This window comes from Euprymna scolopes, chromosome 20, assembly GCF_053919585.1.
Source record: "Euprymna scolopes isolate OS-2025 chromosome 20, ASM5391958v1, whole genome shotgun sequence".
NCBI lineage: Eukaryota > Metazoa > Mollusca > Cephalopoda > Sepiida > Sepiolidae > Euprymna > Euprymna scolopes.
This window is the reverse complement of record NC_136501.1, coordinates 8,763,567-8,782,890: the sequence shown is the minus strand read 5'-3', so window position 1 is coordinate 8,782,890 and position 19,324 is coordinate 8,763,567. Positions and strand designations below refer to the sequence as shown.

At 30.7% G+C, this 19,324-nt stretch overlaps 1 protein-coding gene across 38 annotated transcripts in view; it reads right to left on the bottom strand.

Moving 5' to 3' along the window:
* Nucleotides 1-19,324, bottom strand: part of LOC145241300 (neuron navigator 2-like) — a 1,908,016-nt gene that overhangs the window by 395,417 nt on the left and 1,493,275 nt on the right. For all 38 annotated transcript variants that reach the window (XM_080104060.1, XM_080104067.1, XM_080104051.1 and 35 more), the window contains one exon: nucleotides 18,885-18,959. In XM_080104060.1, the coding sequence (XP_079960186.1) occupies nucleotides 18,885-18,959 (75 nt within the window). The remainder of the gene's footprint in view (nucleotides 1-18,884; nucleotides 18,960-19,324) is intronic.

The following is a 19,324-nucleotide window of genomic DNA, read 5'->3' as shown; positions in this document are numbered from 1 at the left end:
TTCTCCTGCTCCAAAAAAAGGTCTACATAGACACGACAATAAACTATTTCACCGCTGATATTGATCAAACGAGAGAAGGACCACTTTCTCCATCCAGAATCACTGGACCTTGGAATAGACTTCCAAGAAAGGTAATAAATGCACCAACACTACAACAAATTCAACTTGAATTTGGACATGCGCTTGGCTGCTGTAGACATTTGTAAATTACAATCAGCCTTTTCATACATGGTAATTGAAACACACTTGTCTTTTTTTTTTCTTTTACAATTTAATTGAATTAAAATTGAATAAAATAGTAATTAATAAAAATACTAAAGAATAATAAAAATACTAGGTTTAAAACAAAAGCAACAGAAGTTGTTTTTTTTAGGTTTATAATATGTTAGACAAGTTGTAACTTGTTTAGTCAACGTTAATACATTTGTAACAGACATTCAGTCATCTTGCAGGTATATAAGGCAAAAGTGGCGCACATGTTTTGTATGTCCAAGAAAGGCTTTTTTCAGTGGGGTTCTTGAGAAGGTTACTATTTTTTACAACTTTTTATTTACTCCCTAGATCATAATTTCTACGATTTGTGAACGGACGTCGTTTCTACATTTATTTTGATTGACTTTTATAAAATTCACGCTATTCCATTCTTCTGCATGTTTGTTGGTCTTTTTCGTATAAATAAAGCAAAACTCAGCGATGCAAAGCCGTCAGTGGCCTTTTGTGCCAGGACATCTTGAAAGCAATTAGCTTTGATCAATGTGGGGAAAACCCTTCATATCAGACAATTGCTATTCATTTGAGAGTTTCCCCTTTCGGGGGGGGGGAGCTTGGTTTCCCCAACATTGTGGGGAAACAAATTAATGAAACGGCAGAAAGCTGAACTGGCTTTCAGCCAATGTTCATTTCTGCACCTTTGTGAACTCATTCACTTAGCAAGTCAACTCTTTGATTGACATTGTTAAATTTGAATGCTTTTCACTTCCTATGGCTTCGTAGCTTAGCAGTAAGATGTCAGGTTTTCTTTCACTTTCTTTTCCGCCTTCCTGTCACGGGCTCGAACCTGCCTGCCTACTAACACATTTTTTTTTCTTTTACACCTCCAAACACCCGGGCAACGCCAGGCACCCTCACTAATATATATTAAAAGTACATTTATTTATAGTTTGTTTATAGAAACTTAGATTTGAAGAAATTGTTTAACAATTTATAAAACTTTATTTACAATATTTTTTATGCATTACAAATCTCTCTCTCACTCTCTCCCTATATATATATATATATATATATATATATATATATATATATATATATATAGAGAGAGAGAGAGAGAGAGAGAGAGAGAGAGAAAAATAGATAAAATAAATACAAATGCATAATCATCTGCACATCATGAAACAATGAAAACTATTAGAATAAACCAATACTGTAGTCATCTAATCAAAATCCTTGTTGCCAAGGTGACTGACCAAACGTGTTTATGGGTTGACTTATTTATTCCTTAACAGCATTCAAATTTTACTTATAACTAGCAGACCGCCTGGCATTGCCCAGTCATAAAATAGGCATAAATATTATATTTTAATTCATTCAGAAACTGAGACATATGCATGTGAGTATTATGTTTTTTCTAAACAGTTCACTTCTTGTAAGCATAAAAAAAAAATCACTCGAGCTGAGATCGAAACCAAAACCTAAAGACAGTGAGTCAAGTACGATAACCATTCTGACACAATCTTTAAAAAGTATTTTCAAACCTACTTATTCTTAACATAAAAAATCTGTCACATGAACGAATCGTGCATGTGCAGTCGTGAAATAGTTGACAAACAGATAAAAATCTGAGAAGACCCTATATACCAATTTTTCAATTTTGACCCCTTAGCAGCCCCTTTTTTCTGGATGAAAACCGATTAAAAAGTTTTCTACAAATGTGAATACCCTATATATCAAATTTCAAGCCTGTAGATCAAAAATTTGTTGAGTATATAGGTTGAGAATTGTCCTCACATACACATTCTCACTTTTATAGATGTATAGATTACCACAGAAAGGTTGGTTTATCATTAAACCAAACAAAGAACAGATAAAGAGAAAAACATAAATTTATGTATTGTAAGGGCACCAGAATGAAGAAAATAGAAACTGTCTCATGTAAAAATTGCAATTTGTCCCGATTCATTCTCGAAGCAATTGTCTTCATACTGTTTAAGACTTATTCTAATAATAGCTCCTCAATACATATACTCACTAACCCATAGTGACGCACACCTACACGCAGTTACTTCAATTTATTTATATATCGCAAAGTACATTTCAACTAATAATTTCTTGCACTATATTTTTTTTAGCTCTATCTCGGAGATAACAAGAATCTCAGCATGTCTTCATCTGCCCTGATTTTCAAAAAGAAACTCTCAATGTCTAATTCTAGTCTCTAAGCGCCATCCATTTCTGTTCTATTTTCTTTGATTCTCCCAATCATTTCCCTCACAAACATTTCACCGTTTCCCTTGGTCCCGCCTCCTTAAACTCTAATATCCATCCTTTTCATCTTAACCACATCAGTGGCAGGTACAAAAACCCTTGTTATGTGTTGATGACAGGTGTATATTTTGTTCACCTTTATTTAAAACCAATACTTTTTAAAACCTTTTTTTTTAGGGAGGGGGGGTCTAAACGCCCCTTCCTTCCTTCCTACTCCTGTCTCCAATTTCAACATCCGGTTATCCCTTAACCTCATTTCATCTGAAGGGGAGGGGTTCAAAATGAAAAGATAAGAATATCACTTTCTTTCTATGAACTCAAATTTTCAAAGAGGTTAGAGAATTTCTTTGCTAAGTCTTTATCAACACAAACAAGAGATGGAGTCACATGACAGGAAAAAAGGTCACATGACAGGAAATGTCAGATTTATATTTGTCCATTAAAATCACCACCAAATTGTATTTAGCTGAATTTTCATATCCAGTATATATAAAGAGTTAGTACAAAAATGTGCAATTTCTGAATTTTTTAGATGAGGAGTGACTATTCGTATTATATCGATTTTTTGAACTTGTGTTCTCATCTTGAGTGTTATTTTCACAATACAATTACAAATTATTTAGAACTTTGATTCAGTCATCGCGGACAGAATGAGAACATATTACCCCCATGGATATAATAAAGGTTTATGTTTGAAATTCTGTGCATATTTTCGAGTTTGTCAAAATACATCTAAAGAAGTTCAGAGATACATCAACAGAAACGTTGTGACACCGAAGATGAGAACAGTAGTCCGAAGAATTAAAATGAAACAAAAAGTTTACAGCACCATAATATTGGTCTATGTTGCTTTACCAAAATTCTTGTGGCTCAGCATGATTGGCTGAAAAGATAGCACCCTCGGCTATGAAATTGGGCATGCCAAGTTCAAATCCAGCTAGATCATTTGTAATTAACTTATTCTTAGGAATAGTATAAACAGACAATTTCCTCCTCAGCTATGGGTAAAATAATAATCGTAAATAAATACAAGTCAGCCATTTGTATCTATTATTACTAAAAAAAAGTATGGCTGACATATTTATATTGTGACTCTCTAACATTTGAAAGTAAATTTGAGGCTTTAATATATTTTTGACTAGATTACTCAACTTGAAGCGATTAAAAAGAAGCTTTCATCTGGTGGCAACACACTATAATTTTTTAAAAGATTTCTTCCTTATCTTTTATTAGTTTTAGACTTTAACACTTACATTTGGATTCTATTTCTATATAAAACTATGGAGAGGAGGGTCCTGGTTTCTCTGTGGATCTTCTACCTTGTAAATTTTACTAGTTCTTAATTCAAATAACTATGATAATTAATGGTAAAAAATAATAATCTATGTATTAATACCGTCATACTTTTAATGTATGTACGTGTGTCACAGATTCCAGATTATAAATTATTCGATCAGGAGATCCTATTTATTAAAAAGGAGGATACAAGGTGATAACATACTATGAATATTAAATTTGCGTATCTATGCTTTTGGGACGTATGTGAAACTAAAATATACCTTCTCATCTTCTGGTTAGGATCTAATGGTAGTATCTGTTCTGTCTTAAGATGGTATAATGATATCATGGGGTTTGCGTTCGCGCTGGGTATCCATACAATGGAAATATGTCATAAACTCCTATAAAAATATTGGAGATAAGCTGTGATAACCAGACATATTCTGACACTACATTAACCAGATTACTTAGATAAATACTTTCACAGTTTTAACAAAAGAGCTGCAATAATACTGCAGGGTTTCTATTCATGCTGAACGTCTGCAGAATGGCCAGCAGTTATATATGACATATGAAAGATGCAGCTGTAGAATTTCCACAGGTCCTGTTTGTAATAATAATAATACTAATAATGAAAAAAAAAATAAATAAATAAATTAACACCTGCAGACCTATTAAAAACATGGACATAGACCAACTGACAGAGCAACAAAACAGAACAGTGCACAATCTTCACACATTGGACGACATTTGGATTTATTTTTTCTAGCATTCACATTTGTAGCTATTCTTACATGCGCTGTCAGTTGCAATTCAAGTTTTATTTTATTTTTGACCCAACGTGGAGAGATATTTCAGCTAGTATGATTTATTTATATTTTCAAGATATGCACATATGCGTATGAAGAATGGAAACTTGAGATGTGTAGACACATTCAAGTCTGATGACTATAAATCACCATCGTTGAGGTCATCCAGGACATTTTTTTTTCCTTTTTTTTATTTTATTTTAGAAAAAAAAAAAATAAATAAAAAATAAAAAAGTAAACACAAGCCTTGCAAATGAAAGCTTATGAATAGGAAAGGAGATCATCAGTAGACAGAAGTGAATTATTATAATTTCTAAGATCTTTCAGAGGGAAGACAATTCGCAAGACAGAATATTTTTATTTTCTGACAATGTCAATAATAAATCTTAAAAAAAAAAAAAACAATTTCGTTTTCTTTTCTAAAGGTCAGTCAGGGTTTCTTTTTAATGAATACTAGACTACCTGTAACCCGTTGGGTCAGTATGTTATATTAGCTATGGAATTCATGTATGAGCATGACACTTGTGATGTAAAAAAAAATAGTTTTTTTTTGACATAACAGAAACATTTCTATGAAAGTATATTAAAATGAAAAATCACGGACGGATCACTCAAACATGAAAAAAAAAAAATTCTCCCTATTCGTGTAAAGTTACCTATTTTTCTGAATAATCGCTCAAAAATCGAAAATTAAACATGATTTTCCTACAAATCGAACGCCGACAAAAGTCATTTAGCAGCAAAAACGCACATGAACCTACCGATGAGAAATATAAGAATGAAAAATCCATATTGGAATCCTTCAACCAAGTTATAGAAACTTAAAATCTAAAAAAAAAAAAATAATTAATAAAACCTGAAGCAAAAAAATAAAACCTAAATAAATAAAATAAAACTAATATTGAAACAGATTAGTAAATGTGTCAACAAATTCACCGTTCTCACACAACTATTTTGTTATCTAGAAATGTAAACAAAAAAGAAGGAAGGAAGGAAGGAAAAGGGACGGATAGAGAGTAGTAGTAGTAGTCTTGGCTTTACTACAATTGTTCTTATGTTTGTCAACGGGTTAAAGTTGTTTAGTTGTAAGAGAATAGCGACAGTATAGTTCTAATAAAGAATAGTTGCAAAACACCCCCACTTCCCATGTTAAATAATAATTTCGAAATAATAACGTTAATATTTCAGTGCGCAGGTCAAAATCTGCAAAAGAAGCGATTTGTGTTTATTTGTTTACATTGTTATGGGTTAATGTTTATGCGCGCATGCGCAACAGGATGTCGTAAACTGGAAAGTGGGTTACATCACTCGTTACAAGGTCATTTGAGTTTTATAATTATACAGATTGTACAAGCAGTTACAACGTACACATACACACACACAAAAAGAAGAAAAAAGATGACCTGGGAGAGGGGCAATAACATGAGACACTTGACTTTACAGTTTTCAGACTATTTTTTCCATCGTGGTTGCTGCCATTTTTCAAAACATTTCAGTCTTTGGACTATCCAATCTTCTTCAGTTATTTCTTTTATTCAAGTCAAAGCCTGAAACCTTCTAAGACTTTTAAACTGAACCAATTATTTAATCTAGTATTTATGAAACAAAAACTAAAAGCAATCTAGCCCAATATTTAAAAAAAAAAAAAGAAAGATTAAAAAAATTTCTAAAAGGTCACCAACTCTCTCTCTCTGTCATATATATATATATATATATATATATATATATATATATATATATACCTACTGTTTATTTTATAAAATTATTTTTATATAATGGCATAAATTAAAGTTTAAAATGCAAATGTTAAGAGTCATGGTTCATATATATATATATATATATATATATATATATATATATATATATATATATATATATATGAACCATGACTCTTAACATTTGCATTTTAAACTTTAATTTATGCCATTATATAAAAATAATTTTATAAAATAAACAGTAGGTTCTCTACAGTGCAATGTAGACTGCAATGTATTGTGTACCAAGTCACTACAGGGAGGCATGTGAAGCTTCCTTCCAATGCATATGGTGAACCCCAACTAGAGTAAACAATAAATCAATTTGATTGAAAAATGGACGATTTCATTGATTTCAATGACAGTAAAAGTATTGGAAGTTTGGTACATTCATTGATCCTCATTCAATCCTGGACAACGTCAAGACTCCTTGCTAGTTATTAATAAGCATTGCATTAATTGCAGAGAACATTAAATTTTCTTTCTTTGAAGATTGTAATGCTGGGTATGGGGCAGCCACCAGCTGCCAACATTCCCCTACTTTTTATTGAAACCAACCGAGAGCTCTTTTTAGTATCCTTAAGTGAAATTGTCGGGATCTCTTTTGCACTTGAACAGTTCTACTGAGGAGAATCTAATAATTAAAAGTACATAATAGGTAAGTCTTAGTTTATAATATATAGTTTTTTTTAAATAATAAAATAACATGTTGGCAGCTGTTAGGATAATTCTTCTGGCCAACCACTGTGAATGAGACATTTTTTATCATTATTAATAATTCTTGTCCCAATTTGTAAATATGATACAATACACCTGTGCCCTATCGTAATGGATGACGTGAGATAAATCTTAAGGGTTGCAGTGTAATCTTTTTTATCTCCCCCGCTTTTCTCATATTCTCTCTCTCTTTTATATATATATATATATATAAAAACACACGAAAATCAACTCATCAAAATTGGTACTAAGCCAAATCAAGACATCAGATCTGGCACATACAAATAGCTCAGTATCCTTTCAGATAGAGCTTAATAACAATAATATAAAAAAAAGGTTGCTCATCTTAACACTGCATTTTAATAAAATTTATTCATTTTTTTTTTCCTTTATACTAATGAGTCACTGTTTATTCAAGCCTGAAGGCCACTCAAGAATAAGAATTTAACGTAATAAATATGAATACATCCAGGCTTTCCTCACGAGATCATGATTGGCTGATATAAGCCATAAATATAGCAGCCCGTGAGAGAATTTTTTTTTGCATTCTTCTGTGATTGTGACCTTTTAAATATTAATGAAAATGTCAATTTAAACATAAGCGTGACAGACCAAAGAAAAATGCTATTTCAAACTTAAGCATGACTGACTGAACAACAAAGCCCCTAACAGACTTCATAAATAAATGCATCCATAGTTTTAAATATGTACACCTAATACACCATCAATGTTGGTTAACGAGAAACGACACAACTGAAAATGTATTGGTTTGAGTTATATATTCTGCCAAGAACTTTTCTCTGCTTCTCAAACTGTGATAGCCTCACAACCTTAACGTCATCATCCTACATTTTCTTCCAAAACTTCCTCCACAGGCTCATCCACGTTCTTCCATTAAAACAACAAAAGTGGAACACCGTGACGGAAGATAGTGAAATGAGTTTGGCGCGGATAACCAAATTAAATTTACTTTTATGGTTTTAGCTCTTCCGTGCAAACGCTTGCTGAGATTGCACAGCAGAAGAATCGGCAACAATGGTGGGAATTAATGCCAAACGCTCTCCTCCTTCTCCTTCTACCATTGGACATCATCATCAGTAGCAGTCACAGCATCATCAGTTGACATTCATGAAAGTTTTTATTGTTATCATCCTTTTTATGTTACAGAAAATGCCACCAGTATTTTTCTGTTGTGATCATTGTCATCATTAGAATCAACAGAGATGAGGAATTACACTTTTTGCTTTTTTTCAGTCAACTCCCACATCTTAATTAATGAATCGGAGTCAGACGTTTTTGCAAGAATTAAAGCTAGGTTTTGGGAGTTGGGTTTCAGAGTCGGAGTCATTTTAGCCGATTTCCCATCTCTGGTGATCTATATAATTTAGATTCTCTGTTTTTGTTATTATTCTCACGCAATATTCTTCTATTCTATCATATAAATGGCAGTTGCCTGTGTGTATGTATGTCCAGCTAAAAACTACAAAACAAATCCCCACAAAATTTGCATATCCTTCATCAGTATTTTCCCCATATAAATAATATGTAAAGTTTAGAAAAAAAAAAAAAAAAATATTCATTCTCTGGTGTCCAACTGGACTGGGTTTCATCAGAGGAAGGTAGAGTTTTATTATTATGTACTGATTTGAACTAAAACAAAAAAAACGCAGACTCATTTTTAGATGAATCTATTTTTTAAAGGAAAGTTTTGTGTGCATATGTGTTTACCTAGAGAGAAGGAAGAGGATCTTCGACACACCGCTATCCTTTCCTTGCTCCCCGCCACATGTCGACTATCACAATAAACCAAAGCTTTATCACTTTTATTAAGTACAATACAACATAACAGAAATAAGTCTTAATAGAAACAGGTTACACTTACTAGTGTTCTATATAACGTTTTATGAGCTTCTAGTTTTGCAGTTCGCCATAGACTCTGAAACTACTAGTCACGCAAGTGGAAATAATGACATGATGACTACACAATCAACGTACATCATGATTAAAAAAAAGTGACGCAGGTTAAACAGTTAATAACACGGACTAACAACTTGGATGTGCCAAGTTCGAATCCCGTTCATTTCACAGAAACATTTTCGCTTAGGGATGATCCCTCCCATGAGTACTCAATGCCTTTCTTAAAATAATTCTAACTAGAAAAATATCAGGGAAACCAATGCCAACAACAGAATCACGCAATTCATACAAAATGAATTAAATGCCTCCGTTCAGTCTCAAAATACAAAGGATACCCCCTCTAGGGGCAGCTGCGCGTGTAATTGTGAGGCAAAGGTTGCGCAATCCCCAACCACACCTTTCCTGAATCGGCACTGCTTGAGTCCAGTGGCAAGGAAAAGTCCAGGACGACTGGAAACAGTGCCGAGATAAGCAGAGAGCATGTGCAGCATCTGGAAGTCAAGCTCATCGTTGCTTAACTTCGGTGATCTGAATGGGAACTGATGTGTCATGCCGTGATTATGCCGTGATTATGCCGTGATTATGCCGTGATTATGCCGTACATGAATACATCATAATTAAATATGGAAATAATATCAGCATACATAAATTAACCCTAACATCGGAAGAAGGTCGAATGACATACCAGCCAAAACACTGTATAAAAATATTAATCAATAACGATGAAGACAAACTAATTCAAAGAAAAGTAATGCTAATAATCCCCAAAAATGACTCAAGATCTTTGAGAATTATGGTGTATTAGCAAGGTTACTCGGCAGTGCTCAGGGTTATAAAAACAAAATAATTTTTTTTCACATTCCACATCCTCCTCTTTTTTTTTTTTTTTTCTTTTACTTCCACCCAGCCCATTCCTCACTCTTGGTTTAAGGTATTGAAAAAATAATAATGTAAGTCATCTCTTTTTTATATAAAAAATAACATTGGAAATGACTTATCCCCCCCCCCTCCTCTCCCCAATGAAACCAAACTCACTTAACCCTAAAAGAATGAATAATTTCCTTTAACTTTTAGATAATATTCATCTAGGGAAATGCCGAATAAAACTTTACCAGCTTTCTGGGTGTTTGCTTTGTAGCTTTTAACTTTACTCTGGACATACAAACACACACAGACAATTCCATTTGATATAATACATTAGATCCGACGTTGCCTGAGATTGAATTAGGATAAACGAATGTTTACCATTAACAATGCTTTTATTGTCATCGAAATCAGTGAAATCGCCCATTTTTCAATCAAATTGGTTGATTGTCTGCTCTGGCCAGAGACCCATTCTGGTGCACTTAGAGGAACTTTACATAGCTCCTAGCAGTGACTCATTCCACAATACATTGTAGTCAACATTGAACTGTACAGAATCTACTGTTGATTTTATACAATTATTTTTATGTAATGGCTTGAATTAAAATTTAAAATATAAAAAGTCAAGTATCATGGTTTAATTGTGCTCTAAACAGAAACATTCATTTCGAAAGTGGCCCTGTCTTATCAAAGAACCTACTGTTGATTTTATATGCCGGGTTCTTTTGTTTGTACGATGATAAAACTTCTCAAATGCACTTGTGATGTTAGGCTCTATAAGGATGTTAACTTTGGTCAAAATCAGACTGTTGCTTCTGTAATTGGACATTTTCGATTATTGATTTTCAATATTTATTGGAGGCATTCCAATGCATTTTATATATAAGCAGAGACCAAATCTTCTTTATATTAAGATTATAATTTTTTTTTTCCTTTTTTTTTTGTTAAAATTTGTATATAATCATTTGTGCAATTATTATTGTTATTATTTCAGTTTCTTTTGTAAAGTTATTTTATTTCTAATGATGTTAGTTATCGTGTCTGATTTTATTTATTTTCATGGCTATTTAAAAATGTAAATCTTGGTTACTTTAATATATTCTTTGCTATCAAAACTCATTCCTATAATTTTAATAGTTATATAACTGATATAGAAGTTACTTTCCTTTTTTTTTTTATATAATTTTTTGTGTTACAATTGTTTCCATCATTATTTTTCTCAATTCTGACGTTAAATATTGATTCTGAAAAAAACGTTCTCGCTTTCTTTCAAACTTAGCAAAATAGTATAAAAATTTAAATATTATTCTCTTTCTTTTGATTGGCTTACTGAAATAACCTTTCAAGAAGTGCTGATTGGCTATTAAATAATCCATTTGCAATGATTAGTTATAAAAATAATCCTACTGGGCAGAATTTCAGAAAACAAGCTTGAACAACCATTTTGGGTCTAATGGATACTGTCACAGACTATGGAATCAACTATGTGTATCTAATGTAGTCAACTACTCACTAATACTCTTGAGAAAGTTTGAAAACCCACAAATGGCCCTCAGCAATGAATAAATAGTAACACGTGTTCAATTAATTGTATACAATAAATGTTGTTTTTTTTCCAATAAGTTAAATAATCTAAAACACATTTATATACTGGAAAACAAATAAATCATGTTTTAATAATCTCTCCCATCTTAATATTAAGATAACAAAAACACACACACACACTACAAAAAAACTCATCAATTAATTTTTATTAATTGATGCCTTATAAATATTGTTAAAATTCAAAGAAAACTCAATTAATTTTTATTAATTTATGCCTTATAAATATTGTTAAAATTCAAAGAAAACTGATCAATTAATTTTTATTAATTGATGCCTTATAAATATTATTAAAATTCAAAGACATCTGAATTTTCCACTCTCATTTTACCCACTTTTATAAAACTAAACAGGATTCACATTTGGATCCCTTATATCTAACAGCTGCGTATCAAAATTCACAATGATTAATTCGTTTAGGAGTAAATCCTGTACATACGAATACATAAACATACCAAACTTTATAAGGACATATCATAAAATACATCTTGTAGATGCTCGACGGTCAGTCAATCATTTTTCATGTCAGGTTTTGTGTTTTAAATCATTAGACCCACTTCAACAACAACCCAAGTATTTCTCAAAAGAAAAATTCTTTCTCTTCAGATGTGGCGTTGTGTGTGTGTGTGTGTGTGTGTATATATATATATATATATATATATATATATATATTAGCAGAGACGCCTGGCATAGCTCAGTTGTAAAATACACTTAAATATGATATTTTAATATATGCAGATTTCAGATACATTATTATAGAGTCAGTTTTCTATTGATTCTTATATATTATAAAGTTGTGATTTTAAAAATAAAAAAAAATGCATCCATATGACTGGAGTGCATCAGCTTGAATCAGAACCAAAAGTTATGAAGAATTGGTAAAATTATTTATATAACAAAAAATAGATAACTTGAGTGCCATTCGCTATAATTGATTGAAGCTAAAAACAAAATCAATGAAGAATTCTTGGCAGAATTATTTATAAAAAAAAAATAGATGACTTGAGATGACATCATCTATGATCAAAACCAAAACTTATGAAGAATTCTTGGTAAAATTATTTATAAAAAAAAGATGACTTGAGTGCCATCAACTTAATTGAAACTAAAAACAAAACTTATGAAAAATTCTTGGTAGAATTATTTATTACAAGAAATGGAAGGTCATAACAATTAAATGACAGTCACTCGAAAGCAAAAAGATGTAAGCGTGACACAGAAAATAACACACGCTATCGTATTAAAATATATATATATAAGAATAGCAAGAAAGAGAAGTGGGTAAATTGATTTTGGCTTTTTGTAGCCGTGTTGTCCACATTTTATTCTTGGTTGAATCAAAAATGCAGATTCGAAAATACTAATCATGTTTTTTGGCTTATATTTAAAAATAATGTTGAATTTCTTACAAGGAAAAAGAAAAATGTCGCTCTAATAGCAAAAAGAAAATAACAGTAAGATTTTCGTTGCTATTCTGAATACTGATTGTTCGGAAGTTACATAGGAAAAGATGAAAAAAAGCTTTTTAAAACTGAAGATGGAAAAAAATTCTTTTGAAAACATTACTGATCTAAAAATGGTACTGTTCCTTTGTTAAAGTTAGCAAGTGCAATATCTGCTGATTTGGCAATTAGCTACACAGAGATTTTAAAAGAAATGATAAAAAGGACTAGAAAAATATACCATTAAATTCATTTAAAAAAACAATGTGATTCTATATTAAGAAAAACTAAAATCAAGCAAATATTAAGCTAAAAATATGCCAACATTTCATTTGTTTTTAATCAAACTTTGAATGGATGACATAATTCTAAATAAGCACCAAATATTTTTATTTATTTTGAAAGCCAATGTTGATATATATTGATATTTTTGCTTGGTTCTTTTTTACCAGCATTTTTTGTTGAAAATTTTGGATTGGCCTAAGTGTAAAATAAGGTAAATCTGTAGGAATGTTTCCAGTTAAATGAATTTTTCCCCCCAAGATAACTATCTAGTTATAAAAAAAATCAAAATTTGATATTGATGCAAATATAAAAATCAATGAAAAAATTACGCATGAGTAATAAAGTCAGCCATTTTTTAAAACAAAAAACAACTGTGAAATATAACGATTTGGTTTGTTATATTACTTCATTGGAAAATCTTATTTTTCTGAAAAAAAAAATTTTGTTTCATATTTCTTAAACATTTCTTTTATAGATTGATTATCTGTTTAATTGTGATATATATACTTTTTTTTAAAACTCTCTATTATTCAACAGTAGACACAAACGGTCGATGTTGTGTATATTATAACACAAAATACGGGTATCCTTTTTAAAAAAATACAGAAAACATTGTCACTCTAAAAATATAAATACCCAATCTATTTTCATAAATATGCTGCAAAGACTTTTGATTTTGAATTTCTAAATTATTTCAGACAAACATGAAAATGTGGTGAAACTCCATTAGAGATAATAGAATATTCTAAAGAGATATTATCTCATTATTATACAAACAAAACACCTGAAAAGTGAAGGCTGTAACATGTAACATAAAAAGTTAACATTTTTTTTTCACGTCCTGAAAAATGTAAAGTGTTTTGCAATAACAACAACGATACAAAAATTTGAATAATTTTTTTTTTCTAATTCAGAGGCAAGCGATCTGAAGATCATGCGATTAGTGATGAAAAAAAAAAGAAGAGCATTAATAAAAGACAAGAGACATGTTAATTACATTTGCTGGATACGAACATACACGAGCCATGGATGCACGACTATTACGATAAGGCTATACTACTTCTATCAGCGAAAAAGGAAATAAAGAAATTTAAATTGAATAAAACTAATAAAGAGAGACATGTTGAAAGAAGAAAAATAATTTAAATAAAAGAAGAAAAAAAAAATAGTTAATTGTGACCAGATGAATAATGTTTGAATAATTCAAGTTTTGGTGTTGGTGCTCGAATAGTTATAATCTCTGAGAATCTTGATGCATTTCCATAACAAATTAAGTAGTTTTTACTTTTACAAGATTATTTGAGCACAGTCCGTAAACTGCAATGGGTTTGTTTCTATCTGTGGGTGTTGATTTAAGCATGGTCTGTAAATTAGAGAAGTTTTTCTTGTAACAATGATAAAATGTTTTATGTTTCCAAATCTGTTGCTGATTACTTTTATAGTCTTAAAAAAATAAAAAAATAAAAATGAAATAGACATTATCAGCTAGGATCAAAACTAAAAACTTAGTATCTTCAACCCATCATCCTATCAACTAAGTTAATTGAAACAATCAACTGAAAATGTTGGAAATTATACATTAAAAAAAAAACTGAAAGTGAAGGCATGCACAGACATAGGAAGATGAAGATATGATTAAACTTGACCCCCCCCCTCCAACAGATTCTTTGAGATTTCTACCCCCAAGGAATTAATCTTTTTTTCAAAATTGTATATAATGTTCATCTGAGAGAATGACGATCAAGAAAATAAAAACTTTATTGGTCTTTTGTTTGTATTTTTTTACTTTTAGCTAATAATATAAATACACAGACTTTTGCACGTTATATAATAGATGATCAAATTATGAGATGTTATTAATTTTGTTTGTGTTTTCACTAGCCAACAAAGGCACAAAAAATATGGTCACTATTTTGATGTGGACGTTTCATGAATCTACTTTTAGCAATTTTTTTGGAAATCAAATTTCATTTTCAAAGTTTTTTTTTTTTTATTAAAATACAAATAATTTTTAAATAATTAAAATTTTTCTCATTTGTTGTCATGATTATTTTAATACACAGAGACGATAAACATGGCTGAAATGTGTAATTTCAGCAATTAAGTAAAATTAAAACGAAAACCAATTTGTTTATTATTGAAATTGCATTAGATTGTATTTTATGACTATGGGAATACTCACACCAAAAATTGAACTATGTACGGAATAATGAAACTTAATTAAAAGGAGAAAAAAAACCCCCCCAAATCTAATGAGATTAAAATGATAGGAGAAATGATAGTATTAGAAAAGTAATAATATAAAGAAATGTAAAATAAGAAATAATGATTAAAAATGAAAAAAGAAAACTGGAGAATTAAAAAGAAAGCAGAAAAAAAAGAGAAATCTATAAAGGGAGATAATTCTTTAAAGAAAAGAATCGGTATGGCGTTTGAAAAGAAACTGATGTTTGAGATGCAGTAAATAAAGAAATCAAAGTGTAAAGATGGAATGAAAAAGATGGAATGAAAAAGGCATAAAAGGAAATACTGAAACAAAGGAATGTGTTTGTGTGTGTGAGAGGGGAGGGATAAATAAAATTATGAATGAGAGAATAAAAGTAAATATATATATATATATATATATATATATATATATATATATATATATATATATACACAAACTTGATACATTTTTGAATGCTGATTTATTTGAATTAAAAAATATTGACAAGAATTTCCCCTTTGCATAACATGTTCTGCATGCAGATAACACCATCATTAAAACGGGATTGAAGATGGATGTCCCTGGGGGAAAAAGCTATGAGGATAATCAAAAATAAATGCAGTTGGATATTCTGCCCTAAGATTTTAAGACAACCAGGCTTCACCCTGACCAAGTTGAAAGAGAAGTCCAAGGTAGATTGGTTGGTTGGTTGTTTTTGTTTTACGGCATATCAACCCTTTTCGGGTTATTTAATGCCGAATCCAAAGATTTTGAAGAAAATTCTTTTAATAGAATATATTTGTTGTTTTCAAGTCTGTTTCTATTTAACCCATAGTTGGGACCCTAACAGGTACTACCACTCTGGGTCAGAGTGGACCTGGGAGCAATGGTAATTAAAGGGTGGCTCCACACTCCCCAAAGCCCGCAAGCTGGGGCCTCACCACTGGATATAGTTTAAGGTTCCAAGGTAGACCCCACTGTGCAAGTTAAACTCCGTAACCCCCCCCCCGACTTTTTATGATTATTTATAATGCCATTTCAACTGTTTAATCTCTCAACTTCTTTTAGTGATAGTAGATATATTTAACCTCTAGCAGATGGTGCTAAATATACATTAGAATTTAAATAAATTTAATTGAAATGACTATACCTATTTAAAAATTAAATAAATAAAAACATATATAATTAATTGGAATTCATTATTTGTATTATTTATTCATTTATTGCAGACTGTTATCCTTATCTTTTTTGTTGTTGTTTCACAACGTTTCGCCCAATTATTCCTCTGGCCTTCGTCAGGTGGTAACCACGACGGGATAGGAACTCCGAATCTCCTAACTAAAATGACAACAATGGCAGTGATTGCTGAGGATGCAGTTAGGAGATTCATAGTTCCTATGCCGTCACAGTTACCACCTGACGAAGGCCAGAGGAATATTTGGCCGAAACGTCGTGAAAACAAACAACTAAAAAGATGAGGATAATAGTCTGCAATAAATAAATGAATGAATAAATAAAAACATGTTTAAAGATAATAAAAAAAAACTTATAATACTTGTACAACAACATTCCCAATTTTCTTTTTTTATTATTTTTATTTAACAATTGTCAATAAATGTTTGTGATTAATATTTACATTTTTTTTTATTTACATATTTTTGTTTTATTTTATTTTAAAAGAAGATAAAAAAAAAAAAAAAACTATTGTTTCATTTGTTTATCGCCCGAGGACCCAGTTCAAGGGAAATAACTCTGAAAGTTAAACATGCCTAACGATATTTTTCAAACGCGCAGCATTAATTTCGTGTTATGTAACTGAAAGTCTTAATAGTTATTATTATTATTATTATTATTTTTTTTAATGTACAAAAATATAACAATAGTTGTTTTGGAAAACGTATTTTTATAAATCTGTCATTTAATCAACTTAATTATATTTTAGACTGCAGAAATTGCTTATCTTTTTTTATATCAGCTCTAACATGGCAATAAAGTTATCTATAATTTTCTTAAATGAAAAGCTAAAAGGATTTAGCGTTTCAATCCTTTTCATAGTGCCATAATTTAATTAATAGAATCTTCTTTTTTTTTTTAATATTAACATTTTTTATTTCATTTTTTTTTTATTGGTTTTCTTTTTTAATTTCATTTACGTATCTTTAATTATTCCTCATTTTTTTCTTGAAATTGCATTACAATATTACTTGAAGATGCCGTTCCTTAGCTATTCAACTAACAGCAAAGTGTAGTATCTGTTCTGAAACTAAACTTCATCTTTTCTGTCCTCGGTCAGTGGAGGAGAAATCCTTCCAAACTGAGGCAATTTTTATTTTTGTCCCAATTCTTTTTTTTGTAGAACTGGATTTTCTCCACATTAGCAACCAACTTTGTGTCTATCTTTATCGGGGGGGGGGGGGAAGGACTTTACAGAATAAGAGATTCACGTAAATTTGTTTATTAAATATTTTATAGGAGAATCATGTTTTGCAGATGAATCGGTGAAGGTTGCGATATGAGCAGCTTGAAAAAAATGTAAAAAGAGGGAAGGATTTTTGTAGAGATTAAAAAAAAATAGAGCAATGTGAATCAAATTGAGAGAGAGAGAGATAATAAATATGAAGTGAGAGAATGAAATCACATGCAGCATGAACAATATCTAGAACTATGAACAGAAGAAAGATGTGAGGGTGCAATTAATGAAGGGGTTGCTTGTTTACACTGATCTTTTGAACCAACGCATTTCAGGTGAAAACATTATTACGTACTAATATGTCATGGTAAATTTAGTATAATTTTTTTTTTTTTTAAGTTACGAAAAATGATCCGGTAGGTGACGTGTTAGAAGTATTTGAAATAGAAAATCAGCCACAATTACATTCCCAGATATTGTACTTAAGTGATGGTTAACCCTTAATTTAAATCAATTTAAGTCAAGGGTTATCTCCCTTGTTTGTCATAGAGAATTGGTTGCACAGCACATTTACCTTTTACGATCAAATTGTACTTTAAAGTCACCTTACAAAAAAAAAAAAAAAAAAAAAAAAAAAGAAAACACCTGTAAGCAACATATTCGTTTCTCTTATGGCTTGTCAGCTCAACTGCTCTTCAAAGTACAGACTTATGCATCGTTCAACAAGTAAATGAAGGGTTGTTTATGTTTGCACATCAGTTTCCATCACGTGTGGGTTTCATGATTCAAAAATTTATTTACTGCATAAAACATTCTGGCAGTAAAGGATTAAAACAACTCAATAATTTGATAAAATCTATTTTTACTTGTAAGTGTTTTTCTACTGGATCATTTTTTTTTGTAAATTTTGGAATTTATGCTAATTTCGCCATGACACGTAAGTATGTAATAATGTTTTAACCTGAAATGCGTTGGTTTAAAAAAAAATCACCAATGTAAACAGGCACTAATGAAGAAAATGAATAAAAAAAAAAATATGGACGATAAATATAACTAAAACTGGAATGAGGTTAAAATAGGACGAACAATAATTGTTACAAATAATAAACGGCTTCATACATTTGTACTTAGCTGTGTGGTCAAAGTGCTGACTTTGTCTTGGGCAGAGTCGAGCTCCCTCCGTAGTTTACGGATCTGTAAAAATTAATAGCATGCAAAAGTAATTCATCTAATTCAAAGAAATAAGAGAGAAACAAAAGGCACAAAGGTGGAGGGAGGGGGAGAAGAAGTAGAAAAGGTTTCGGAAAGCCAACAGAATCATGTCACACAAGAAATACGATAATAGCAAAGAAGAAAACTGTTTGTTGTTGTTGTATGTGTACAGCCTCTGTGAGAGAATGTAGTCAATGGCTGAATCCAAACATGCAATCATGCTTTGCAATTATTATTATTCTTTGCTGTCGGCCATACAAGAGAAATTGAAATTAATATTGAAATCCAATGTCAGAATTTTGCTAAACATTTAAAAAAAAAAAAAAAAAATGGGAAGGTAGAGGTTG